General features: G+C 46.3%; 2 protein-coding genes across 12 annotated transcripts in view; one reads left to right on the forward strand and one right to left on the reverse strand.

The window, feature by feature from the left end:
- The window catches only part of Ncoa6 (nuclear receptor coactivator 6), a 95,896-nt gene extending 86,701 nt beyond the window's left edge, over window positions 1-9,195 (forward strand). For 7 of the 8 annotated variants that reach the window (XM_050150714.1, XM_050150709.1, XM_050150708.1 and 4 more), the window contains 2 exons: window positions 1,745-1,893; window positions 8,642-9,195. In XM_050150714.1, the coding sequence (XP_050006671.1) occupies window positions 1,745-1,893; window positions 8,642-8,685 (193 nt within the window). In that variant the 3' untranslated portion in view covers window positions 8,686-9,195. The remainder of the gene's footprint in view (window positions 1-1,744; window positions 1,894-8,641) is intronic. The other variant, XM_050150710.1, reaches the window with a different exon arrangement.
- A 944-nt stretch (window positions 9,196-10,139) lies between these two features.
- On the reverse strand, window positions 10,140-19,949 carry Tp53inp2 (tumor protein p53 inducible nuclear protein 2). 4 transcript variants are annotated; one of them, XM_050151137.1, is made up of 4 exons: window positions 19,826-19,949; window positions 14,474-14,648; window positions 13,781-14,069; window positions 10,140-13,463 (listed from the first exon to the last, which is right to left on the reverse strand). In XM_050151137.1, exons 2-4 carry the CDS (start codon window positions 14,595-14,597, stop codon window positions 13,211-13,213), a joined length of 666 nt encoding a protein of 221 aa, XP_050007094.1. In that variant the 5' UTR covers window positions 14,598-14,648; window positions 19,826-19,949; the 3' UTR covers window positions 10,140-13,210. The 4 variants fall into 4 exon arrangements, with proteins under 4 accessions (XP_050007094.1, XP_050007097.1, XP_050007093.1 ...); XM_050151140.1 differs by lacking the exon at window positions 19,826-19,949 and adding an exon at window positions 17,800-19,144 and having other exon boundaries at window positions 13,781-13,949; XM_050151136.1 differs by lacking the exon at window positions 19,826-19,949 and adding an exon at window positions 17,800-19,138.
- Between the last annotated feature and the right edge of the window lie 7,190 nt (window positions 19,950-27,139).

Genomic DNA, 27,139 nt, shown 5'->3' on the forward strand with positions numbered 1-27,139 from the left:
ATGCGCCATAATTAATTATTATTATTAGGCATTTTTGTATCTTCTGTAAATTTGCCCCTGTGTCTTTAAACAGTACCAATCTTAGATCTTTTCTGACTAAAGTTCCAGGGTTAGAGTTGAGACATTCAGTATATCTGCAATAGATTGTGAATATATTCCTACTACTTAGATAATTTTGACATTGTTAGTTATAATTAAAGCTATATAAAAGGATTTCTTTACAGTGAGTTATAGAAATTCATAGGTATAATCACAACACTTAGGAAACAAAGGAAGAAGGATTGCCTTGAGTCCAAAACCAGATTTGGCTACATATTCCAAGTTCCAAGCCTGTCTGAGCTGCATACAATATGAGTCCAGCCAGCCATTGCCCCCGCACCCACCCCACACGTATGTTTTAAAATTGATTTCTTCGGGCACCTAGAAATGGAGTTACGCCATGTTTTCCCACCTCAACATTACTGACTTGTGGGTCAGATAATTATAATAAGGTGCTGCCTTTGTATCATAGAATGTTTACCCAAAGATGCCAGTGGCATACTTCCCATACTGCAACAGTGAAAACACGTGTCCAAAGTTGGGAATGTATTTTACTGATCCCAATACTCCTTATTGAAAATCTTTGGATTACACAATTTATACTCCATCAGAAGTATATGAAAATGTTTTTGTTCCTGTGTCTTTAATAACAGTATTACCAATTTTTAATAGTTGCCTGCTAAAATGCCAGGGTTGGAGCTGGGGCATTCAGCCTATCTGCAGTGGATGATGAATGTGTTCCTGTTACTTAGATAATGTACTATACTACTATCTAATACAAGCATATGCTCAAATTTGCCTAGTAACCCCCCAAATAATTAATTTCTTTTGAGACAGGATCTCTTAATAATACTCTGGCTAGACTAGAATTCACTGTATAGATCAAGCTGGCTTCAAACTCACAATGATCAGCCTGCCTCTACCACTCAGATGTTGGAATTAAAGGCATGTGCCACCTTACCTAGATTTTAGATACTATTTGGGGCTAGTAGAGATTTTCAAACATTTATTAAGAACATGTTATTGCTGAAATTTTTTTACACAATGTTTGAAGGGAAATAAGTGAGGGTTTATAGAGGGCTGTTGCAGGTCTTTATGTCTCTCACCTGCTTTCCCACAATCGCATTGTGCTTTCTTTTTCTTTTGAACTTACTCTGTAGACAAGCTGGCCTCCAGCTCTGCTTCCCAAGTATTGGGATTGAAGATATGCACCATCACCACTCGACCTATTTTATTTTTCTGATGTAATCAGTTAGACTTGCTTTTTAAGTTTTTAATAGCATTGTCTCATTTCTATCTATAATGACTGGTTTGTTTTGTTTTTGTTGTTTACAGTGCTGGGGATCAAACCCAGGACTTGTACATCTCAATAGATTGAACTGTATCCCTGGCCTGACTAGCTGCTAATTATCTCCTACTTTTTTGAATGAAACTGTACTTAGAGTCCCTTTTTATGTGTCTTTTTTTTAAATATTTATTTATTATGTATACAATATTCTGTCTGTGTGTATGCCTGCAGGCCAGAAGATGGCACCAGACCCCATTATAGATGGTTGTGAGCCACCATGTGGTTGCCAGGAATTGAACTCAGAACCTTTGGAAGAGCAGGCAATGCTCTTAACCACTGAGCCATCTCTCCAGCCCCCCTTTTTATGTGTCTTGATGCCCTTAATCTTCTTAAAAACTTGCTACTTCCCTCTGTCAGCAGTGAGCCAAAAGAGATAGTTGAGAAGTCCAAAACCCCGAGCCGAAGAAACTCTCGAACTGAGGAGCCGACTGTGGCTTCTGAGAGCGTGGAAAATGGACATCGAAAACGATCCTCTCGGCCTGCTTCAGCCTCCAGCTCTACAAAAGGTTAGCAGTGGGGCTTGGATGCTTTGGGAGCAGGGTGGGGGTGATTAAAAGATTGGGTCCTCATCACAGCAGGGAGGATTTCACCCTCCGTCCTCGTCTGTCAAGCCAGTTTGTTTTCTCCTCTGGTCTTGTCCTTTGTTCACTGTCCGTCCATTAGCCTGTGTGTTTTCTTTGTGGACACAAGAACAATAAAAAGAATAAAGAACTTAGGTTGGTCTCATTTTAAATTTGTGTTTAAAATGTGTGTGCCACCTGTAATTGTGGCACTAGTGAGGTGGAGGGTGAGCTTAAGGGTCCTTAGTAACTACATAGGGAGTTTGAGGTCCTGTGTCAAAAACATACATCTACACACTAGAAAGCTCACAATCATTCACTTCAGTTAAATCCTGAATATGGCCTAGCTTCTTTTCTGAAGTTAAGTACCTTTTCTACATACTGTCTGTTACATTATCCCCCTTTGTCTTCTTATGTAATCGTGTTTCCCTCAACTCTCAGACCTATGCCTCAGCCTCCTGAGTGCTGGGGTTAGAGGCATTCACCATTATACTTGACTTTTCCATACTTTTTAAACCTCTATCACAGTATTCTCTGCTCTATCTTAGTAGGGGCTCTCACATCTTCATAGAAAAAAAATAGAATTCTCCATTTACACTACCGAGGTATTAATCTAAGTAGACGGCTGTGACAGCAGTGACCATCTTCAACTCGAAGCCTAGTGCCTCCATCGGTGCCTCTAATAGCTTCTTTTATGACCTCAGCTTCACATTACCAGTTCTCTCTATTGAAAACTGTCTCTAATCTGGGAAAGGGGAATTGTTTTGAGATAGAATCTTACTCTATAGCCCAGATTACACATGAAATTTTGCCAATCCTTCTACCTTAGCCTCCCAAATTCTGAGATTATAGATGTGAGCCACCCGACTAAGATAGTATTCTGTTCTTTTCTATTTTTTTTCTTCTGTTTTGGGGAATGAACCCATGGCCTAGTTGATGCAAGGCAAGTACTCTACCAACTGAGCTTAATCCCCTAACCCTACTGTTTATTTTTTTAATTAATTGTTCTTGACTTCCATGATTCAGAGTGCTTAGTCATTTCCTGCTACCTCTCTGGCAACTCCTTAGTTTTCATAGATGCTGGCCTTACATTCCAGTCTTAAAATGTAAGCGTAATGGCGCAGTCTATAAATCCAGCACTTAGGAGGCAGAGGCAAGATGACCAGTAGTTTAATTTCATCCTCAGTTACAGAACAAGCTTGAGGCCAGCCTGGGCTACGGGACACTCTTTCTCAAAAAAGCAAACAAAAATTCTCCCATTGTGAGGGCAGATTCTGTTGCAGTGGCATCAGACGCTGATACAAGGACTCAGCTGTTACCAGCAAGAAATGTCATAATGCTGCACAGAGAGCCCCTAGAAGGGAGCCACAGACCTACCAGTTATGTGTAGATAGGACAGAGACCTTAAAAGTAACACACTTGCCATGGAGGCATGTATAATGTTAGGCACCTGAATCATAGAAATATCTTACTGCAGAATCAGTACTTTCAATGGGGAACTGGAGAAATGGAAGACCACTGATTGTTCTTCTGGAAGACCAACAACATTCTATTCCCAGCACCCACATGGCAGCTCTATAACTCCAGTCCCAGGGCATCCAATACTCTCTTCTGGCTTATATGGACACTGCATGAATGTGGTACACAGATATAAATGTAGTCAAAACATCATTACACATACAATTGTTCTAAAATTAACAAAAGTCTGTGAGTGTGGATCAGTGATAGAGTACTTGCTTCTTCATTCTCATTGTGCTGGGTGGTAGAAACAGTAGTAGCATTTGGAAGGGATACAAATTGAACCACAAAGGATAAAAATGACCTGATCTTTTCAGACATATTTACAGAAGTGGAAAATGACCTTTCTCTGTGGTCCAGAGTAGTTCCCCAAATCCTACAGGGAATATGATAGAGACTTCAAAATCTGGTGAAATAAAAAGGAAATTTTATTTTATATTTGGGATTTTTTGTTTGTTTGTTTGTTGTTTGCAACAGGACCTCACTATGTATCTAGCTGGCCTGATAGTCACGAACTCACAGATTCATCTACCTCTCTCTACCTCCCAAGTGCTAGGGTTAAAGGCCTGTGCCACAGCATTTTAGCATTTTGGTACATGCTTCTAATACCAACACTTAAGAGATTGAGGGAGAAAGGTCATACATTCGAGGCCTGACTAGGTTATAAGGCAAGTTCTAGGTCAACCTGGACTACATAAGAAGACCCTGTTTCCAAATATAAACATTTTTTTGAGACAGCTATACAGAGACGGGGTTTCTCTGTATAGCTTTAATAAAAAAAATAAACATCTTATATCTCATGATAGTATAAAGATGTATCATTCATCATTCCCACCAGTCTTCAAAAGATTTTTTTTCCAGTTTCTAGCCTAAGTCACTTGTTTGCTTGCATGGTTAATACATTAAAAAGATAACCTAAAAGAACAACAAAATACATTAATATCTTACTAAGAGTGAAAATGAAGCCACTTCCTCTTGGATTAATTTGATCAAGAGTGAGCCCAAATTTGAATTCTCCATCTCTCTCCCTGTCTTTTGTCTGTAGTGTCTGGCTGTCTGTAATCAGTGTATTGTGCGAGTCTGAATCTGTGCCCCAGTGGTTGTCCTTGTCCATAACAAAGGACTTACCTCTGTATTTATTGAACAGCACAGGAAACATGGCATGGGAAAGAAACGAGGGGTTCTTTACAAAAATCCTTCACAGGGTTTTACCAGGGAAGAAGTCACCTTCCTGACCACACCTAACTACATAGCACTCCATACAGCAGACAGACATCATCACCCTATAGCCACATGTTTGCAGCACTTATGGTGGGTATTTGTTTTAAGATTTTGAACCTGTTGGCTGTTTTCAGCAAATGATTACCACGCCGTGAACATACACACATATTCTGGGCCAATAGCACAGAAGAGTACTTAAGATTAAAGCTATACATTTATCTTAGGTTGTAAAAACTGATTGCATGGGAAACCCAAGGCATAGTAAGATTGGTTAAGTTGTTGGTGGTGTTTTTTGTTTGTTTGGGGGGGCGGGTGTTTTCTGAGACAGGATTTCTCTCTGTGGCACTGGCTGGCCTGGAACTTACTCTGTAGAACAGCTGGCCCAGAACTCAGAGATCCACCTACCTCTGCTTCCCAAGTGCTGGATTAAAGGTGTGCACTTCCACCACCAACTGGCTCTACTTCGTTTTTGTTTTTTTTTTTGTTGTTGTTGTTGTTGTTGTTTTTCAAGATATGGATTCTTTTCGAGACAGGGTTTCTCTGTAGTTTTGGGGCCTGTCCTGGAACTGGCTCTTGCAGACCAGTCTGACCTCAAACTCACAGAGATCCACCAGCCTCTGCCTCCGGAGTGCTGGGATTAAAGGTATGAGCCACCCACTACCGCCCAGCTGTTATATTGTTTTCTTAAGGGCCAGTTAAATATTCTGAGTACACAGTGTAATAGTAAGTGGACACACCTTTAATCCCAGCACTCAGGAGACAAAGGCAGTGGATTTCTTTGAATTGGAGGCCAGCCTGGTCTGTAGAGCTAGGTCGAGGACAACTAGGGCTGTTATATAGAGAAACCCTGTCTTTAAAACAAAAGAACAAAATAAAAAGTAAATAGTCTTAAATTACTTTAAGGGGTATTATTAATTTTGCTGTAAGGTCAGCCAAAAGTTCAGTCTTTGTCGGGGGGTGAAACTAAAAGACATTTTATAAAAAAATATATCACCACCTTTACTGAGGGCCTCATACATTGATTTGTACTCAAAGGCAGTATTCTAATTCATTGATTTGGGAATAAAAAGGGTGGAGACTGATGTTGCTCATCCTTCTCTCCCTACCCTCTGTCCAAGTCTCAGATACATCATTTGATTTTTTTTTTTTAAGGCAGGGTCCTGCCTGTTCTGGAACTTGCTACATAGACCATATAGCCCTCAAACTCAGAGAAATCTTCCTCCCTTTAAAGGTGTACACCACCTTATCCAGCCACCATTTGATTCTTCACACATGAGGGAGATGTTTCTAAAGTTGACCTAGTTGATAGATTTTTAATTTTTTCATTTTCATATATGCATATATATTCTTTCAGGTATGTACACCTGTGTGCATACATGTGGAAGCCAGGTGTCAATGTTGTGTATCAGCTATTTCACTCTCCACCTTATTTTTATCTCTTGCATTTGTGTTTTGCCTGCATGTATGTCTGTGTGAAGGTGTTGGACCCCTGAAACTGGAGTTACAGACAGTTGTAGGCTGCCATGTGGGTGCTGGGAATTGAACCTGGGTCCTCTCAAAGAGCAGTCGCTCTTAACTGCTGAGCCATCTCTCTAGCCCCTCCACCTTATTTTTTTGAGACAGTGCTCTGTCAATGAACTTAGACCATGCTAATTGTTTTAGGCTATCTGGTCAGCAAGCTCTAGGGAGTTGCCTGTGTTTTCCCTCCAAGCACTGAGATTACAAGCATGCAACGCTGTCCTGGTTTTTATGTGGGTGCTGGGGATCTAAAGTCAACTTCTCACGCTGGCCAAGCTAGCACTTGACCAACCGAAACATTTTCCAGCCCAGATATTTTTCTGAGGATAAACAATGTCAAGATAAAACCCTGTATATTTTCACTCCAACTAACCAGTTTGCTGCAGTGGAAAATTGGACATAAAGAGTTGATTATAGGGACAGGATAGTGACCATGCCAGTCATCCCAGCACTTGAGGGCCTGAGGAAAGAGCCTGCACTAGTGAGTTCTAGGCAGCCTGAACTGCAAAGTGACCTTGTATAATAAGTAGTTGATTATGGGAAGTTGTGTGTGCTGTGTGAAACTCAGTTCTTTTATATAAATTAAAATAAAGAACACCATTATTAATGTCTTTCTAGTTTGTAAATATGAGATACTCCCCCTCATGGCACGAGCAGTCTGACCACCCAGTGAGAAAACATACTAGAGTTGTCACTAATAGAAGCTTGGAGTTGCTGCCTTAGTCCCTCTTAGAAAACCACATCAGCCTCCATGACAGCGGCCAGAGTGAACAGCAGTAAATGCTTTTCTCATCTGTTTCTGGTGGCCTGAATTTTCAGAATATTACGATAAAAAAAAAAAACCGCAATTTTGCTTAGAACACTGAACTTGGTAATGTTGCATGAAAAAAATTCATTCCATCCAGAAATGTTTGAATCTGATTCATCTTTTGAAATAATAAATGAGAAACAATTGTTTACTTTGATGAGAGATATTTAAAACATTGTTGGGTTACCCCAAGACTAAGTAAGACTCTGTATATATCAACGATGACCCTTTGCCTGCACCTTACAGGTGCTGAGGTGACAGATGTAATTACAAAATATATGCCAAAACACCGAGATAAAATATTTTGTATTGAAACTAAAATATCTATCATGTAGCAACATGAAAAATAAGTCAGTTAGATTTTTTTGTGTTTTTTTTTTGTTGTTGTTGTTGTTTGTTTGTTTTTTAAGACAAGTTCTCTCTGTAGCTTTGAAGCCTGTCCTGGAACTCGCCAGGTTGGTCTCAAACTCAGAAACTCAAGAGATCTGCCTGCCTCTGCCTCTCAACTACTGGGATTAAAGGTGTGGGCTGCCACCACCACCCAGCTCAGTTAATTAGATTTTAAAGAAATGTTTACATTTACAGATCTTCAGGGTACTACTGTACTGTGCCATAGAAGACAGGAAAAGTTTTGAATAAACATGATTTAAATCTGAGATAAGAGTAGCTTGACTTGAGACATTGGTATGTATAAGGGAAGTTAAAGGAATTAAAACATAAAGCAGTCTTTCCCTTTTACGTCAGTGTTACTGTGTATAAATCACTCAGGTGCCACCTGTGCAGCAGCCTTCAGAATTGGGGGAGGTGTCACCTGCTCTGAAATGCTTCCATTTGTGTATGTGCTGTTTTTTTGGGAGGGGGCAGTGTAGATGCTGAGGGCCTCAGACATGCTAGGCAGGTGATCTGCTACTAGAGCTATGTAACCCCAGCCCTCCAACGCCTTGATGTATGTGGGCCACAGTAGACCCTGACTAAGATCTAGGTTGTGTCGCTTAGACGTTAGCTGTAGCATACCAAGAAGAGTTCCTTACTGCAGAATAATGGCTTGGCTACGAAAGAGAGCCAAAGACTGATTTCTGGCACTGGCTGACTTCTCACCAAAAGCACTGTTGTTGTATCTGTAGCTTCAGTGAATGATGAGAGTTGGTGAGGGAGATTGTGAAGTTGATTGTACAGCTTGTAAGGGATCAGGTTGGTGGAAGTGGGGTAGATATAAAGCAGGTAACAGTGAACCAGCAGAAGAACCGACTCCCAAATTGTTCCCTGACCTCCACATGCCCAAGCACATACACACAAACTAGTATGATAAAGGCGCGCATGGCAGTTGGTTCTCTTTCCACCATGTGGGGTCCAGGGATTGAACTCGGGTTGCCAGGTTTGGTAGCAAGTGCTTTTACTCACTGAGCTATCTTGTTGGTCTTCATCACATTTCCCCAGTTGGCAGCCCCTGATATACAGGGACACTCTCTCTTACCACAGCAAGCAAAAAGCCTGTGGCTGTTTTCAAACCATGTGTCCGTTAAACTGATTTAGAGCCTAATAAGGGCTCAATTATGTCAAATCAAGACATTGTTGACACCTAGCCACCACTGCTACCTTCGTTGAACATGTCCTTCCTTTTCCCCACAGATATAACTGGTGCAGTGCAATCCAAGCGAAGAAAATCCAAGTAAGCAAGCTGGAAGATGACTTGATACTTGTAAATGTGTGTGAATTTTACAAAGAGCAATTTTCAGCTGTGACTTTTTAAATCTTTCTGTACAGTTAGTCATTTTAATAACTCGATCCTTTTCCTAGTCCCTGAAACCTGTCTCATAAAGTGTAACGGGGAGCAGCCCTTTTGGTGTTGCGAAATGAAGTTCAAGGCTTCTAAAATGTTGCCATGTATTGAAAGAAGCTAATGCCATTATAAATGTTATTAGTTTCACATTTCTTAAGCAGCCTAGAGTACAGGGTGAACATTTGTAGATCTTCTAATGATGTATTGTGCTGTGGAAGTACTGTGTGTGAATAGCAGTAGTGGGGCAAAAAGCAATCTTGTCATTTGGAAATGTTGTAAATAATTTTATTATATAGTGTTTTGGATGTATTTGTTGTAGAAATGGACCAGTGAATAAAGAGAATCTAAGGGTTTGTACAATGTGAAATATTGAACGTGTTAAATAAATGTCTTTGTCATAGAACTTAAAAGTATGTTATTGGAAAGGGTGAGCAAGGTTTTCTTTTTGGTCATAGATGAGTAGACACAGCCTTCTTTGTAACTCAGACACCTCCCACCTAAAATGCCCACCCAGCAAGATGAGGAAAATGCACTGCTCACCCAACTTATTTTTGGCTTTGAACAAACCAGAATTGTTTAGCAGCATACTGGAGATCTCATATACGTGTGTGTGTGTGTGTGTGTGTGTGCATATATGTCTAATTTCATTGGTTTGCAAATTATCACCAAGTATGGTGGCACACACTTGTAACATAATGCTTGGGAAGCAGAGACATAAGAATCACAAGTTAGCCGGACGGTGGTGGCATTCGCCTTTAATCCCAGAGGCAAGTGTATCTCTGTGAGTTTGAGACCAGCCTGATCTATAAAATGAGTTTCAGGACAGCCTGGGCTGTTATAGAGAAACCCTTCCTCAAAAAGCCAAAAAGAATCACGAGTTCAAGGTCATCTTCAGCTACATCAAGTTTGAGACCAGTTTGAGTTTTAGAGGCAAGAAGCTGTCGGCAGCATAGATGGCCTCCTCGTGCCTGTGCCGCTCCCTTCAGGAGTGCTCAGACTGACCAGCACGGCTGTCTTAGTGTGATTCTGAAGTGCAGTAGGAGCTCCTTGTCCTTGCTGTAACCCAGTACTTGGGACTAAAAGAATGGCCCCGGGTCTGTCGCATTTCCACTCTCGTTCCTGGAATTCAGATATCTTCATATGTGTCTTCAGAGGGTCTTCTAAAAACAGTTTATGAGTCAGACCCTATATTGTCTCTTTCCAGAGAACTTATTTACCCTCTTCCTCTCTTGTATGACAAACCAGAGCCAAAGCCAGCCTAATAATAATACCCTCTGCCTTGACTATACTTGAGATTATAGTGTTTCTATAATATAGAGGTTTAGCTCAACTCAGGCAGAAAGCATGTGCTTTAAATAGATTTTTATTTGTTTATATTTTTTTTTCTCCCATACAGGAATAGCATTACAATCTAACATTCAGAATCCTGTTACACACATACACAGGCATGCCACATGACCAGGTCGAGGTGGTTGTGTCCTTGAGTCTGTCGACACATCACAACATGGTCAGTCAAAGATTTTTCATTTCAGCCGGTCTCAACACAAAACACCCAACAGAGATGCACTCAACTTGTTGGTTCCATTTGGAACTAGGTGGTAGGGTAGGAAGGTATTAGAACAGGCTGTGGTTTGTCTGCATTCAGTCCCCTCACACAAAGCTACATGGATCTTGAAAGCCACCCAGGAGCTCTGGTAGGGTCCTTGTTGCACCTAAGACATTATAGGTCACAGCAAGTTGATCAGAGGGTTCCAGGCTGGGGAGCAGGCATACTCCAAAACAGCACCAAACTGCACTCACACACACACAGTGCCCTACTGGGGCTAGACTGGCAAAGGTTAGAAAGTGACACCAGCTCGAGAGAACCACTCAGACTTATTGGAGAAAGCTGGAAGTTGCCCTTTGATGTAATTGGGACTCACTCTAGAAACAGGTCCCTCTGACATCCTTAGTTTTGGCAAAGTGCTGGTAGTATTGACATTAATACAAACTGGTACAAATTTCTCTAGGGTCTCTGAAATCATCAGTCAAGACAGACTCTCTAACCTCCTCCTGTCTAGGGTTGCATAGGACTTTGTGAATTCTGGTTCCCTTGTGTATTCAAGTTCTGTGGTTTAAGAAAAAAAAATCCTGAAGCATGCTCAAGGTGAAAGGCACATACACAGTCAATACAGTATGACAAGGTCTGATGCTTCAGGAGGCAGACGAGCAGGAGACTGAGTAGTGTTGGTTCTTAAGAAACCTATACACAAAATATTGCCACACAAATGCTACAGAATCTATAGAAAATACAAAAGAAAAATAAGCCTTGCAACCAGTCAAATGAGAGATTGGAGGGTTCTAGAACTACAGGAGCGTCTAGAAATACAGGGCAAAGGCGAGGCCTTTTGAAAGTTGAGCCAAATGCCCTATCAAACTTCCCACAGCAGCAGGATCATGGGCACTTGCCCAGGACTGAGCCTAGACCCCATCTGGCAGTGAGAAATAGACAAGAAGGGCTGGAGGGAGTCTCAGCTCTTGGAAGTGCTGACGATCCTAAGCTGGCTGGGAAGTGACCTTCTGATAGCAGGAAGAGTAAGTGTACTGGGTTGTAAAGGACTTGGGACAGGAACAAAGTTATCAACTACTAGGGCCCTAAAAAGCTGCTGTGAGGTTTTGATCTGCTATAGTTTGCGTTTGGCTTATCCTTGGGCTAGGAGACCGTAGCAGGGCTTCCTCCGTCCCCATCCTGGGGACACCCTCTCCCATCCCCACATGGAGCCTGGTAAAGCATCAGAGAGGGCAGCTACTTTTACCCTCATAGGAATGCAGTTTTCTCCAACCCCGGTTTGGGTCTGAGGCCCGGAAACCTGGAGCTGAAGAGAAAGGGAAGACCTGTGTTAATGTGTAACAGGAAATCTAAGTTTTGAGGAAGGAAGAGCACACACTTAAAAAAGACAGCTAGAAAGAATCGGAAACAACTTGGGGGCATCCCAAGAGGCTGTTGCTGGTGTCTGAGCCCCACCACAAGAAGGGAGAAGCTGGCTACCCCATCCCTGTGCTCTACCCAAGAATTCCTTAACTCCAGATAGTTAACTAGAAAGGGAAGAGAGACCACAGGGCACCCAGAAAGGAAGAGCCCTGAGGGAGAACATTAAGAAGCCTCTTGAAGGTCCTGAACTTCTGTAAGAAAAATTTGGGAACTGGAATAGTGAGGCTCCTGGCCTCCTACCCAGGAGTGTTTAATTAGCCAGCCATATTGAGCAAAGTATGAAATATAAGGTCAGAGGCAAGGTGAAGGCAGAGCTGTCAGTCTGGGGATGGCTTTACCCCAAAGTTACTGTCCTTCAGCATCATCCCTCTGCATTCTTGGGATATGTACCCTTTTCCCTGCCTGGAAGCCCTCTGGCCTGTGTCTCTCCTAAGCCAATTCTAGCACCTTGGGCATATGAACAAAGATGGCCAGGATGTCAGGGCCTTACCCAGCTTCTACTCCTGGGGTGGCATGTCAAGGTAAGGTGACAAGGTACAAGCCCTTCGAAATCCAGACTCACTGGGAGGTGGGGAGGGAAGGGCTCCTGAAGGGGGACAGATTTCAGGATTATAGGAAAGGAAATGGGGGCAGGCTCCAGGCTCAAGCCTCACACCAGGGATTAGCTCCTCTGACCAAGCACAATGCCTGCTCTCACAATGCCCTGCTCACTACTATTTCTCCTCCCATCTGTCCCTGTCGGCACCTCCCAATAGGCTGCCCGTTTCCCTCCACTCCCTTCACCTCATCTAACTTACAACTCACTGTCCTCCTCCACATACTTTAACTTTCCAGGCCTAAGCAGCTCCAAGGAGCTCAGCCCCCCCGGGGGGGGGGGGCGAAGGGGAGGAGCTAAAATCAAAACCCTGTGTCTGACACCTGCCTACAGAGTAAGAACAATGGCCCAGGCCTGGCAGGTTGTACCTGGTCAGGATTGGGAGGGAATTGGCAGGAAGGAAAAAGGGAACGGGAGTGGGAGTAATTCCTAAGGGAAAAGAGCAAGTCTTGGAAAGGAGGAGCTCAAAGTGGAGAATGCGCCCTGCAGGTCACGGTGGGAGAGGCTCTTAGAAAGCGGGTGGGCTAGGAGGACAAAAGTGAGGGAGGAGAGACAAGCACAGGGGTCTGAAAAGGAAGCATGGCAGAGTAGGAGTGTGACCGTGAAGAATCCGAAACAGATGGGGAGAGTGACCCGGGATGAAAGAGGCTAGAAGGTGAGTTAGTTCAGAAACCGAGAAGTCAGGGAGTAGAGGGCCATCATCCCACCTCAAACACTTAGGAAGGAGGGAGCTTCTGGTATCCAGATGGAGGCAGGCGGACCCTGGACACCCCTTGAGCAGCACACTGGCTGCTGCCGAAGAGGCAGATGGGACCGGGAGACTGCGCGGGATTCGAGGTGCAGCAGGGGCGCTCAGTAGTTGAACTGGCGCTGGCACGGCTGGTAAATGAAGCTGCCCTGGTGCTTGGGCCGGCGCGAGCGACTCTCCCGAGCGCGGTTCTGCCGCTGTAGCACTTTAGCATTCAAGGCGTGGCGCTCTGCCCGCTGCCGGGCCCTCTGCAGCCTCCGCACCTGGCCGGCCTTTTCCAGCAGCCCAGCTCGCCCTGGCATAGCAGCAGCTGCATGGTGCAGGGCCCTGGGCTCCCGTCGGGCAGGCGCCAACTCTCTGCAGGGACAGAGTCCAAACGTTAGAGGGGGACAGTGGGCTGGTATCTCCCACCCTGTCTCTTCTGGGCAGAGTATATGATGCCCTAACTGAGGGTACCAACTCTTCCCTCAATCCCAGTTAGAGGTGTTTCTTAGCTAAATCGAACCCCTAATCAAAACAAGCCCCACTCTGCACCCTGGTCTAGCAGTTCAAGCCAGTCCCAATCCCCTGGAGCTAAGACTCTCCCAAGTCCCACCTTAGCTATAAGGCCACGCCTCTCTCCCATCAGTGACCCCTGCTAGGCGGGCAGTCTCAACATCCTTCAACCCACTCACCCATCGCTGAGGTCCTGATCAGGCAAGGCAGCGTCAGGGTGGGGGGAAGGTGGCCCAGACTCCAGCACAATGGTGCTGCCGGTGACATAAACGGACATGCTGGGATGCTCAATGAGGAGGTCCTCCAGGGGGTTGCTCTGGAGGCGGGCCGGCCCAAGACCGGGCCCCTCTGCAGTAAAACAGGCGGGAGGGGTAACAAACCAGCTCTCGTCCATCAAGGAGGGTGCGGGTGGAGGGCGGCCTGCGGGAGCAGGAGAGGCCCCAGGATTTGGGGGAGCTGTGTAGTTGTCTATAGGGTGTGAGGGGGGTCATGCGGAGGAGAGGGAGCAGCGGGAGTGGGACACACACACACACAGACCGGACACGGGATGGGGAGAGAAAGGGCATCGTTAGTCAGACCTGCAGCCCTGTCCACCATCTTCAGAGAGCACCTGAGGGCCAGGGTTCATACCCTGCTGCCCTAGGGGGTCCCAGGTGTAAGCCCCAGCAAAATCAGGAGACAGACAAGGCTTTCAGGAGAAGGGTCTGTGTTACTTCACCTCTATGCTCTCAATTTCATGACCCACTAAGCCTAGGGGGACTCCAATTTCCAAACAGCTCTTCCCCCTCCGTATTGCAAGGCCTCCTTTCCTTAGGGTGCGTGCCTTCATAGGTTCAGGAATCCGAGTTCTGGTCCCCTGAGTCAGGCCTCACCCTGCAGGTCAATGATGAGCCAGCCATCCACTTCATCCTCCTCTGAGACGAAGGCCTCGGGGCAGTTGGAGTCTTCAGGAGGCGAAGGAGTGCTGAAGAAAAGGCTGGTAAAGCGCTGGAACATGGTCAGCGGGTAAAGCAACCTCAAGGGGGCGCCCTATGGCAGTGCAAAAACCTGGGAAGCATAGAAAGACATCAGAACCAGACTAAAGTCTACTCCAGCCCCCAGCACCCAGAGCAGTGATAATGGAGAGGCAATGGGCAGGCTCTGGTGTGTGCTTTTCTGCTCTCAGGAGACTTTCCAATGTGAATTTAGGAAACTGTTGTATCTTTGATTTCTTGTCTGTCAAACAAGAGCAGTAGCCCCCTAATAAGAATTAAACACTACGTGTTCAGAACAGTGCCTGAGGACACAGTAAGCATCCAATAAGCTAATAAACTTGCCATTACTACAGGTTGCTTTGGGAATATGGAAGAAGTGATATATATGACCAGGCTTTGCCAGGGAAGGTCTCTAGAGGATGGAACAGCCAAGCTGGGCTTTGAAAAGTAAATAGGAAATTTCCATCAAGGGAAGAAACTGCCCTTACTGTAACCATCATAAAATTAACATTCATGCACCAGGTACTATACTAAGCGACTTCATCTGTTCTACCTTACCTAGTCCTCACAACAAAGCATAGAATCGGAGCAAGGTATGAAAGTACAAGCCTGTAACTTTGTACTTGGGAGACAGAGACAAAAGGATCAAAAAGTTCAAAGTCAGATGTGATGAGCCGCATCTGTCATCCTTGCCGGTGGAGGCAAGAGCATCAGGAGCTCAAGTTCTGCTTTGGCTAAATAGTGAGTGTAAGGCCAGTCTGAGCCACACGGGACCCTACCTAAAAAAATAAAATAAACAGTCCTTGGCTATATGAGATCCTGTCAAAGGGAACAGAAAAGGAAAGAGAAAAAGAAAACAAAGCTCAGAGAGGTAAGGTAAGCCCAAAGTCTCACAGCTAGTAAAAAGACACAGGTAGTATTTGAATCCAGACAGCTGGTGGCATCCATAATCACTATAGTCCACTCCTGTCTTTTCTGCATGTCTGTCTAGGCATTTTTAACTTGATAACTATGACTGTGTCTAGGTGTATTTTTCTAGGAAAAAAATCTTAGATTTCAGCAAGATTTCCTAAGCAGCAATCTTGGCCCCAGGGACCAAGAAGTTATAGGACCCTGTGTGGTTTGAAAAGAAACTGCACAATTCTTGCAACAATCTCACCATGGGACTAGGCAACCCTCAAAAGGGTATTCCAGATGAGGTGTAAGAGCCTATGCCTACAGACCCTCCCCCACTCTAACCCCCTTTCCCCACACTCCTGTCCAAGGACAGCATCTCTGCCAAGACAGAGAATATTGGGTAGGCAGGCCCTAGAAAGACGTGTCGGTGGTAGATGATGGGAAAAGGAAGTAGTTAGATCCAAGGAGCCTGGAAGGATAAACACAAGGGTTGGACCAAGACCCAAGCCTTCAGATGACTCTTCCCTGAATCGAGACAAGGAAGTCCCCTGTTCTAGAAATGGAGACCTCAAAGTGATAACCTTAATCTATCCAAAAAGCTACAGCTTAGTGGTGGTGAGGCAGTGCAAAGTATATGTAATCAGAAAAGCCTCAAGAGATAATACCCAAGAACACAAGGGTGCGCAAGAGGCAGGAAGATGAAACAAGTGCCTTGCTCCAGCTGTCACCCTCCTGTCTGTCCACAGAAAGATGTGGAGACCCTGGCCTCCAGCTTCAGCATGCATTTCTCAGGGCTCCCACTGTGTCTGGCCCTGCACTGAGCCTCGACTGTTGACATGTTGAGTGAGGTAAGAGAGGCTGAGCAGAGCAGCTCGCTGGTGGAGATCATACAGGAGTCAGTGACAGCCAGGAGAAATGGCAGCAACCAGCCCACCCCTGACTGCCCACCCCTCTCCCCCTCGATCACTAGGAGAGCCTCCTGGGTTTTCTTTCCTAGCCTGCTGGCTTCCTGGTTCTCAGATTCCTGGCTCTGCTCCAGTTAGAACCTTCCCTCAATGCTACAGCAGCTGTGCCCAGAATAGCACTTGAGCCCTAAGTCACCCCTAGCCCAGGCCATTCTTGAACAAACCCCAGCCTGGGAAGAGGCTCCAGATCCAGCCTCCACAGCTACTCACTTGGAAAGTAAGACACATTCTCTCTGCTCCTCTGGAAGCAGACTCGGGAGCTGGCAGAAGCTCTACAGTCACCGCACTAGGGAAGGTCTGGGTCCTCCCAGCTGACAGCTTGGGATCTGACAAGGTGATGAGAGGCCAATAGAGGGAACTCCCAAGTCCTTCTCAACAACATCTGCCCCGGAGACAGCTGGAGGCAGGCAACTAGTGACTCACCTTTCTGTGGTCAAAACAGCTGGGAGACAGCAATTTATTGGGCTCTACAGCAATTTATTGGGTTCTAAGTCGAGAAAAGGCAGAGAAGGTCAGGGCCTTGAAAGGGACCCAGTCTTTAGAGACCTCCTGGAAAAAATGTCCAGAATCGAGAAGACAGACACCCTATCAAATCGGGGTGGTGCTGGGCCCAAGATAGGGCAGATATATAGCTTGTTATTTGAACTGGGCTTGTACTATGCATTTGCCCACAGCCAAGGAACCTGTCACTCATTGAGTGTGACTCTAATTGGCTGAGATCTCCAGTAAGCTATGTCTCTCTGGCTATCAGTTTCTCCTTCCATGAAGTGGGCTTTAAGACCCTCACTATTTGCAGGCTGAAAATGACATCAACTAAAGCTCTGCACACATGTCAGGGATTAGAAGGATGTTATTATGTTGGGGGGCGGAGCCTGAAGACAGAGGGCATCCACTGCCATCTGGTGCTGTCTCAGAGACCTGGAGTCTGAAGCTTCCTTCATCCACCTACCACACTCTCAACTTAGATCGGGCTGTGCCGTCCGACCCTTCGTCAGGTCGCAAGGAAAAAGCAGGTGAGAGGCAGGACCCCAGTCCCTAGATTAGCCCAGGAAACCGCCGAGTCCCCTCTGGTGCCGCTAGTCTTTCAACCTCTCTCAACCCTCGGCCGGGCTCGACACTGCGCCCACCGGGTCACCAGAGGACAAGCACCCAAGCAAGCCTGGAAGGCGGGGCTGGCCTTGGTGACGTCTCAATGTCATATGCAAATAAGAGACGTCACGGCCCACCGGCTTGGGGCAACCAATAGGGAGCCGAGAACGCAGCTCCTGCGGCCGCGGGCGAAGACAGACAAAGAACCGGAGAGGGGGGCGCAGGGCGTGTCCTGGGGTGCACGGAGCCCCCAGCCCCGCGGTCGGGACTCACCTGGGGCAGCTCCGGCAACCGGTGCGCTGAGGTAGTTGTGCGGCCGGGCGTCCCCGGGGCGCCGGTGCTCACAGCCGGGACCGCATACCCGGGACTGGCCGGGAGACAGCAGGGCTCTCAGTCGGACGCCCGGAGCTGCTGCGGCCGCTGCGCCGGGGCTCACGACACAAATCCGAACGCTCCAACAGCTGATTGTGACGTCACAAAGGGGCCCGCCCGCTCGCGTCAGCGGCCGTGGAGCGGCGGCCAATCGCAGGCGTCGAATGTTCTTTCCCCGCCCCTCCGCGGTTCGCCAGCGGGTGGCTGAAGCCCGGGATCTGCGCCCTGAACCTCGGGCTGAGTGGAGGTGACGGCCCGAATTCCCTGCCCCCAGTCACCCACAAACCTCGCACTGAAGACGACCCCCCCATTCTTCCACAAAGATTCGATCTCGCCGCTCTTTCTGCACATAGCCTTGCTCTTTCCCTTGCCCCAGTGCTCCGCACATCCGTTCGCCTGCCTGTACCTGGGGGTACAGGAGGACCCCTACCCCCACTACGCTCCGTCTGTAAGTCCCTTTTACCCCGCTCCTTGTCCTTTACTGCTGCTCCCCACTCTGCCCTTGCCTGCTCTCCCTCTTCTGTCTCCTGTCATCCCTACACGTTTTCTATTTCCCCATCTTTTTTTTTCCCTCGCTGGGCTAAAGCGGACCTTTCCCCTTCCGCAGTTACAAAGGAGCACCTGCGCGTGTCGGGGAGCTGGTAGGGCTGACGGGAAATTTGGCCAGAGGAGGCCTTGGAAAGAAATTGCTCTAAGCTGAATAAACATTGACCTGGAGTCAGCTCAGCCCCAGACCGTTTACTTAAACACACCTTATTTCGTCCACGTTGCTACCGGAACAGGACAGAGCAGTGACAGGACAGTGATTGTTGGTCCTGGTTTACATATGGAAACACAGAACACAGGCACGAGCAGGTAATTCCAGCACTTGGTAGGTCCGGGAGTTGAAAGGCAGGAGACTCGGAGAGAGGAAATGGGGCGAGAAGGGGGCACCTACTATTGCTTCTGCCAAATCGCCAGCTGACATTGAACACTTACCATATGCCAAGCATTCTGCTGCTTTTAATCTTCAAAATAACCCCCAAAGTTAGGCAGTATCCTCCTTTTACAGTTAAAGAAACAGACCAGGAGAATCTAACTAACTTCCCAGGGTAGTTCAGCTGTACTCAGTGGCAGAGTCAGGTGCTGAACCCACAGGATCACTCTACCTGCACCAGAGGATCTGAACTCCTAGATCCTAAAGTCTCCCTAGAGAGATACGGCTTCCGGTCCTGTGTCTCAGCTGTGAGATTCCAAAAAAGTCGTTGACCACTCTGGACCTTAGTCTATCAATTCTGCTGATATATATTCAAACTTAGCGCTAACAGAGAGACTTTTCCAGGTTCTTTATCTCCAAGATTCTGCCAAATGTTCCAGGCCCCAGCTTGTGCAGTGGCCTCTGGGATATTTAGAGAGAAACTTCAAACTCCCGTCCTGGGGATTTCCAGGCTAGAGCATCTGAATCTCTAAGCAGAACAGATCTGACTCGGAGAGCTGCCCATTTGACCAGCAGGAGCTGGTTCAGAGCTCCATGCTCTGGTGATTTCAAGAACCCTGGCCCAGCCTGGCCAGGAAGCCCTAAGAGAGGACTGAGCCCTGCCAGGCAGAGGGCAGAGCCAGAAAATGATACCCAGAGGCTTGCGGGGAGGAGGTGGTTGGCACTGTGTTCCTTACACTAGGGTTTCCAATGTACCCTCATTTGTGCAAACCTGAACCTCTGCCTAGCATAGCCACTTCCCACTAATCCCATACGCTCTGTTGACCACCTTGCTGACAACCTAATCCCTGACATGTCCTTCCTGCCACCCCACTTGTTTGCTCTAGAACCTTCTATTCTATTCCCACACAGTCCCACCAACATTTGTTGTTCTTCGCAACCCAGACCAGGTTCTCTCCAGCACCCTCTTCTTCTTCTCAGTGCACCACATGCTGGTAAAACTCCTCTCACCTCCATGATTGTGTTGAAGTGCTTTCCTCTTCCTGAGTTGCCTTCCTCGTGCCTTTCTGACCTTCTTTCCTGTCTTCAAAATTCTTCCGCTCTTCCTCAGAGGAAGCCACTCTTGCCCTACTCACGTGCCCGCGACGGCTTTGATGGACAGTCTCATCTGTTTGCTCAATAGATGGTAAGTGGCTGAGTGTGTGGCTTGTACCTGTAGTTCTGCCTGCTGAGTGCCTAGGAACAACCTGGACAACACTGTGAGTCAGTGTGTACAAATGGGCTCCCTGCCCTCGCTCTGTGTGTGCGTGTGTGTGTGTCTCAGTTTTCTGAGACGGTCTCACCATGTAACTCTGGCTGGCCTGGAACTCACTATATAGATCAGTCTGGCTTGGCCTCCACCTGCCTCTGCCTCTCAAGTATTGGAATTAAAGGCATGTGTCACTATACTCTGAGAGAGACCCAATTAAAAATGAAAACATCAGGCTGGTAGGGCTGCAGAGATGGTTGAGAATACCGGCTGTTCTTCCAGAGGTCCTGAGTTCAATTCCCAACACCCACACGGTTGCTCACAGCCACCTATAATGGGACCCAGTGTTCTCTTCTGGTGTGCAGGCACTGTACAAATTAAATAGTCTTGTCTTATCTTGCTGGAGATATGGATCAGCAGTTAAGCACACTGGATGGTCTTCTGGGGACCCAGGCTTGACTCCCAGAATCCACATAGCACCTCACAACCATCTTAACACCAGTTCCAGGGAATCTGATGACCTTTCTGCCCTCTGTAGGCAGCAGGCATGCATGTGGTACGCAGCAGTGCATGTGAGCAAAACATCCATCCATGCACATAAAATGAAGATAACTAAAAAAAAAAAAAAAAGGCTGGTTGGTGTGCACCTTTAATCCCAGCACATGGGAGGCAGAGGCAGGTGGGTCTCTGTGAGTCCAAGGCCAGCCTGGTCTACAGAGTGAGTTCCAGGGCAGCCAGAGCTACACAGAAAAACCCTGTCTCAGAAAACAAAACAAATGAAACTAAAAACAAACAAACAAAAAAACCATACACTTCATTTAAAGTATTTTTTTAATTAATTAATTAATTTATTTATTTTTTGGTTTTTCGAGACAGGGTTTCTCTGTGGCTTTGGAGCCTGTCCTGGAACTAGCTCTGTAGACAGGCTGGTCTCGAACTCACAGAGATCCGCCTGCCTCTGCCTCCCGAGTGCTGGGATTAAAGGCGTGCGCCACCATCGCCGGGCTCATTTAAAGTATTTTTAAAAGATCTTCGAGCCATCTTCACCACTGAACCATCTCCCCAGCCTGTATTAATTAAATAACAAGTAAATCGGGCTGGAGAGGTGGCTCAGTGGTTAAGAGCACTGAGTTTGATTCCCAGTACCTGCATGGCAGCTAGCAAGTGTCTGTTATCTTCAGAGGATTCAACACCCTCTTCTAGCTTCCTCAGGCATTGTAAATGTGGTAAACAGATATGCATGTAGGTGAAATATCTATACACATAAAAGTAAATCTTAAAATATTTTTAAAAATAGCAAATATTGATGACTGTGTAAATCTTAAAAGTGAATGATTGACGTTCCAAGGATAGAGTCTTGTCTACATATTTTCCCAATCAGGTTAGATGTCAGATCTGATATATAAGAGTTCTAATCAAAGACTTAGTGGCTGTAGCCTGAAGCTATGGTGTCTGGCACAGGAGTCGCCCCATGGATCCTCTATCTTGGTTGGAGCACAAAGTTCTGGTTCCCCAAGCCTAGAGAACAGGGCTCTTGGCATACACTCTGGTACCGTAATTGACCTGGATCCTGTTCCCAATATTGGCTGTACCCAATGTTCAAACTGCTAGGCCAAATTCCAGGCTACCTGGGACACTGGCTTGAGCCTGGCAACTATCAAAAGGGGACTGTGGCTTAGTGATAGAGCAGTTGTCCCTACATGTGATGCCCTAGCTTCAATCCCAGCACTGCCAAAATAAACATATAAAGAAAAAGGAGCCAGAGAAATGGCTCAGTCGTTTAAAAGCACTGTTGCTCTTTCAGAGGACCCAGGTTTGACTCCCAGCACCCACAAGGTGGCTCACAACCATCTGTAACTCCAGTTCCAGGGTATACGATGCCCCCTTATGGCCTCTGTGGGCACCAGGAATGTAGACATGCTTGCAGACAAAACACCTATACTTGTCAAGTCTCTCTTTTACAAAAATAGTGACTGTGATGCTGGGAGTTTGCCCTGAAGTTTTACATCCAATCAGACAAAAGTGCCATTCCTGTGGACATCCATCTGCGTTCAAATGTGCACAGATGTGTGTGTGAGTTCACACCCATGGGACTGGAAGCTGCCCATGCCCGTCTAACCTATCTGATTCAACTCCCTTCCAGGTCTGAGCATCTGCCTAATTTTATGGGCAACTAGGCTTGGAAGTCAAGAGGTCACCCTTGTGTCCTGTCGAGACCTTGGGCTTACACTTACCATGCCCTAGGACTCTGAACAGGCTTGGGGCCTCAACTTTACGGGGTGGAGATGTGTCAGCCTGGGCGTGCCCCTCATGGGATCTTGAGTGTGTACCGCAGGTATGAGCCAGACTGTGATGAGAGCAGGCTGGTCACTCCCCACCTCTCTCTCCCTTAACCCTTGCTTTAAGCTAGAGACTGAGTCAAAGAAAGGAAGCCCTCGAGTGTAGATTATAATAAATTATTATTTTATTGACAGTATGAGGGGAATAGAACCCAGGGCCTCATGCACACTAGGCTAGCACTTTACCACTTAACTATGCTCTCTCTTTTCCTTTTCCAAAGCTGCCCATGTTGGCCTTGAACTCACTCTCTAGCCCAGGCAGGCTTTCTATATTCAATTATGCTGTCTCAGCCTACCAAGTTGCCATTACAGGTCTATGCCATGGATCTGGCAAATCATATATTCATTCTATTTTATTCTATTTTAGTGTTGAAGAAGCTAAGACTGAAAGGGAGGAAATGCTGTCCTAAGTTCAGCCACTCGGGCCCATATCTACACTGACTGTGAACAGCAACACTTTAGGGATTTTTGTATTTACTAATGGGGGGATTATGTGTGCCATGATACCTGTGTGGAGGGCAGAGGACAGAGTTGCAGAGTTGGTTCTGTTCTACTTTTTGTTTTGTTTTTAGAGACAGGGTTTCTCTGTGTAGCCCTAGCTGTCCTGGAACTCGCTCTGTAGACCAGGCTGGCCTCAAACTCACAGAGATCTGCCTGCCTCTGCCTCCCGAGTTCTGGGATTAATCCACCTGTCGTGTCCTTTTACTTTTAGCTGGGCGTTAGAGGTTAAACTCAGGGTCGCGCAGGTCGGTGGTGACGCAGGCCTTTAATCCCAGCACTCGGGAGGCAGAGGCAGGCGGATCTCTGGGAGTTTGAGGCCTGCCTGGTCTACAAGAGCTAGTTCCAGGACAGGCACCAAAGCTACAGAGAAACCCTGTCTCGAAAAACCAAAATAAATAAATAAATAAATAAATAAATAAATAAATAAATAAACTCAGGGTTGCGAAGCCTGAGTGTGAAAAGCACCTTTTTGTCCTTTGCTGTGATGAAAACCATGAACCAAGACAACTTATAGATGGAAGGATTTCAAAGAGGGTTGGCTTAGAGTTTCTGTTGCTGCAACAAAACACCATGACCAAATAGCAAGTTGGGGAAGAAAGAGCATATTCAGCTTATATTTCAGCATTGCTGTTCATCACCAAAGTGAGTCAGGACAGGAACTCAAGCAGGGTAGGAACCTGGAGGCAGGAGCTGACGCCGAGGCCATGGAGGAGTGCTGCTTTACTGGGTTCCTTCTCGCAGTTTCCTCAGCCTGCACTGTGGTAGAATGTTTGCATTCTGGGTTACCTGAAAACCTGTCTTCCAACTCCAAAAAGCTAGTGCTTAGGAGGTGGCAGAGATCAAGTGTTAGACAATGGAGCAGGGTAGTGACTGCTACCCTGATGAATCTGTGGGTTGAGCAGAAATGGCTTCTGAGGCCCTCTGTGGTGGCACACACCTGAACTTTCAACAATTGGGGGGAGATGGATCTGGCAGAAGGCTCTGTAAGGTCATCCTCAGATGCCTAGTGTGTTTAAGGTCAGTCTGTGCCGTAGGAGACACTGCCTCTAAATAAACAAATAGGCTACCACATGGTTCCAAATCTCAAAGAACGAAAGGGATAGGCTTATTTCTCTCTGCCACCAGTGCCTTACCATGTACGCCCGCTTGTTAGAGGAGACTGCCCTCATGAGACCTGGCAGAAAAATCCTCTGCATATGCAGACACGTACATGATTAAATGATGGCCGGGCAATGGTGGCACACACCTTTAATCCCAGCACTCAGGGCCAGAGGCAGGCAGATCTCTGTGAGTTTGGGGGCAACTCGGTCTTCAGAGTGAGTTCCAGGACAGCCAGACCTACAAAAAGAAACCCTATCTCAAAAAAACAAAAAAGATGATCTCTTCCCTGTAAACACAAGTCATAGTGCACTACATACACAATTTGAAATGTATTTACTTTTAAGGTTCGTGTGTGTGTGTGTGTGTGTGTGTGTGTGTGTGTGTGTGTGTGTGTGTGAATATATGCCATGTGCATGCCTGATGTGCATGGAGGGAGGCCTGCTGGATCCCTTGGAGCTGGAGTTATAGGCAGGTGTAAACCTTGTAAGCCACCTGATATGGGTGGTGAGAACTGAGCTCAGGTCTCCTGGAAGAAGAGACTCTTAGCTGCCAGTCATCTCTCCAGCCCATGAAATTGTTTTAGAAGATAGGGTTTGTAAGTTGCCTAGGATGGTCTTGAACTTTTATGCCCCTTGCTTCAGTTTCCTGAGTAGCCAGGATTACGGCCTGTGCCACTGTAGACAAGCTTCTTCGTCGGGACCACCAGCTCACAAGTAATGACACAGAGACTTACTATTAATTATGAAAGCTCAGCCTTAGCTTGGGCTTGTTCCTAACCAGCTCCTATAACTTAAATTAACCCATATTTTTAAATCTACATTCTGTTGTACCTTGTCTCTCCATATTGCTCATGCTGCTTCCTCCGAGTCTGGCTAGCAATCCCGGAACCTTTCTTTTTCCCTGAGTTCTTTCTGTCCCCAGAAGTCCCTGAACCTCTCCCTGCAATCACAGGGACACATCTTCACACAGAGTAAAGGGTTAGTCAGCAACATGCCACCAAGTCTGCCTTGACATTTTTTCTCTTTTCTTTTTAACATAATAATAAGGGGGATCACAGCTGTAACTCCAGGTTCAAGGAATCCAACACCCTCTTCTGGCCTCTGTGGGCACCATGCACACATGTGGCACACAGACAGGTGTAGGCCAAACACACATACGCATAAAATAAATAAGTTTAATAGTATAATTTGGAAGCAGGTCCCTAATTATGCATATAGTTCTGTCTTGTTCTTTAACAGCTTCATTGTGTCGTGGTGAAGGTAGATGACCGCTTTTCCCGCTGCCCCTGCAGGCAAACATTTATTTTGTTCTCAGCAATTTGCTCTGTGGACAGCAATTCTTAAAGGTGGCATTGAAGGTGCTAGACCTGATCTGTGTGCAGACCTGGGATATTTATTGTTTTCTTTCTAAGACAGGCTCTCTCTCTCTCTCTCTCTCTCTCTCTCTCTCTCTCTCTCTCTCTCTCTTTGGTTTTTCAAGACAGGGTTTCTCTGTGGTTTTTGGAGCCTGTCCTGGAACTAGCTCTTGTAGACCAGGCTGGTCTCGAACTCACAGAGATCCGCCTGCCTCTGCCTCCCGAGTGCTGGGATTAAAGGCGTGCGCCACCACCGGCAGGCCAGGGTCCCTCTCTTGTGTAGCTCTAGGTTGTTCTGGAATTTGCTAAGTAGACCAGACTAGCCTTGGACTCACAGAGATCCACGTGCCTCCTCCTCACCTGGGATTAAAGATGTGTGTTACCACTTCTGTTCTGTTAGTTCTAGTTGGAGGTTGGCCTTGAACTCATGGCAATCCTCCTGCCTAAGCCTTCTGAGTGCCAGAGCTACAGGTGTGAGTCATAATGCCTGCTGTGGACTTCATTCGGGTTGAGGGTGATATCTTTGTGAGGCTTTTAGGTTCATGTCACCCTTACGCCCTCCCTTTGTGGTCGGTCCCCTTTCTGTTTGAGCGTAGCTTTACCCTTCACCACAGCTTGCTTTCAGAAACTCTCAGAACCCCTCCTTCTCCCATAATCCTCTCGCCTGATTCCATTGATTCTGGCTGAGTCTTCCACTAGAACTTCGGGAGAAAAGCCAGGGACACAGGTTCTGAATGCTGTGCAAATATTGACTGATCGATCCTGGACCTTGCTTATTGCCTTCCAGCTTCTCTGGGTCTCTAAATTCTGTCATTTCTTCCCACTACAGGAACTTGATCTGCTCTAAACTTACAGAGGCTGACTTTTACCTGGGAGACTTTAGAATTTCTTTCCTTTCTTTCTCTCTTCATTCTTTACAAACTTCCTTTTTTTCAAAACAGGGTTTCTCTGTGTAGCCATGGCTGTCCTGGAACTTGCTCTGTAGACCAGACTGGCCTCGAACTTACAGAGATCTGATGTGGGAAGTCGTTCTGTGTATGTGTTGCTTTTATTGGTTAATGAATAAAGAAACTGCTTTCGGCCAATGGCTTAACAGAATATAGCCAGGCTGGAAGAGATATATAGAGAGAGCAGAAGGTCCAGTGTAGTTGTGTCTTCCTTAGTAAGCCATTGCCCCTTTCAGATGCCTCCTGCAGTACCAGGTGACAGAACGGCATGCTGACTCCCTCCCTTTACATCTAGTCCAGTGGGGTTTTCAGATGTCTCCAATGAATGGACTCAGAGAGAAACAGCCATTGGAGGTGGAGCCAGGAAAAGAGTGCCTGGAAGAACAGACATCAGACCAAGTGTCGCCTTTTTCCTGAGCTGGCTCTCCTCCACCTTCTATTGATGGGACCTCTGGAAATACAGCCCTCATAATCAATTGTCTCTGGTCCCCAGCCCAGTGGTGACAGGAAGCCAAGTGAGTGAGAGGTGATGGGAGAAACCTTTGGGAATGATGTCCTGTAGCCCAGGTGCCTACTCCTAAGCCCAGTGTCCTTGGGAAGGCAGCGGCAACCAAGTGAAGCCTGAGTCCTTCTTGTGAAGGAGAGTTGGCTTCACTCTGTTGCCAACTGAAGTTTGTATTAATCAAAATAGATCTTAAACAGTGTGACAATTTAAAAATATATACCATATAAAATTTTAAAGTATAAATGTAAAATTCAACCAAGAAGATTCAAGGTCACATTTTTGCTTTTTAAATATTTTTAACTTTTTTTTTTTTTTTTTTTTTTTTTTTT

This window comes from Alexandromys fortis, unplaced genomic scaffold (genome assembly GCF_014885135.2).
Source record: "Alexandromys fortis isolate MF-2015 unplaced genomic scaffold, M_Fortis_MF-2015_v1.1 scaffold_27, whole genome shotgun sequence".
NCBI classification, from domain to species: Eukaryota; Metazoa; Chordata; class Mammalia; order Rodentia; family Cricetidae; genus Alexandromys; species Alexandromys fortis.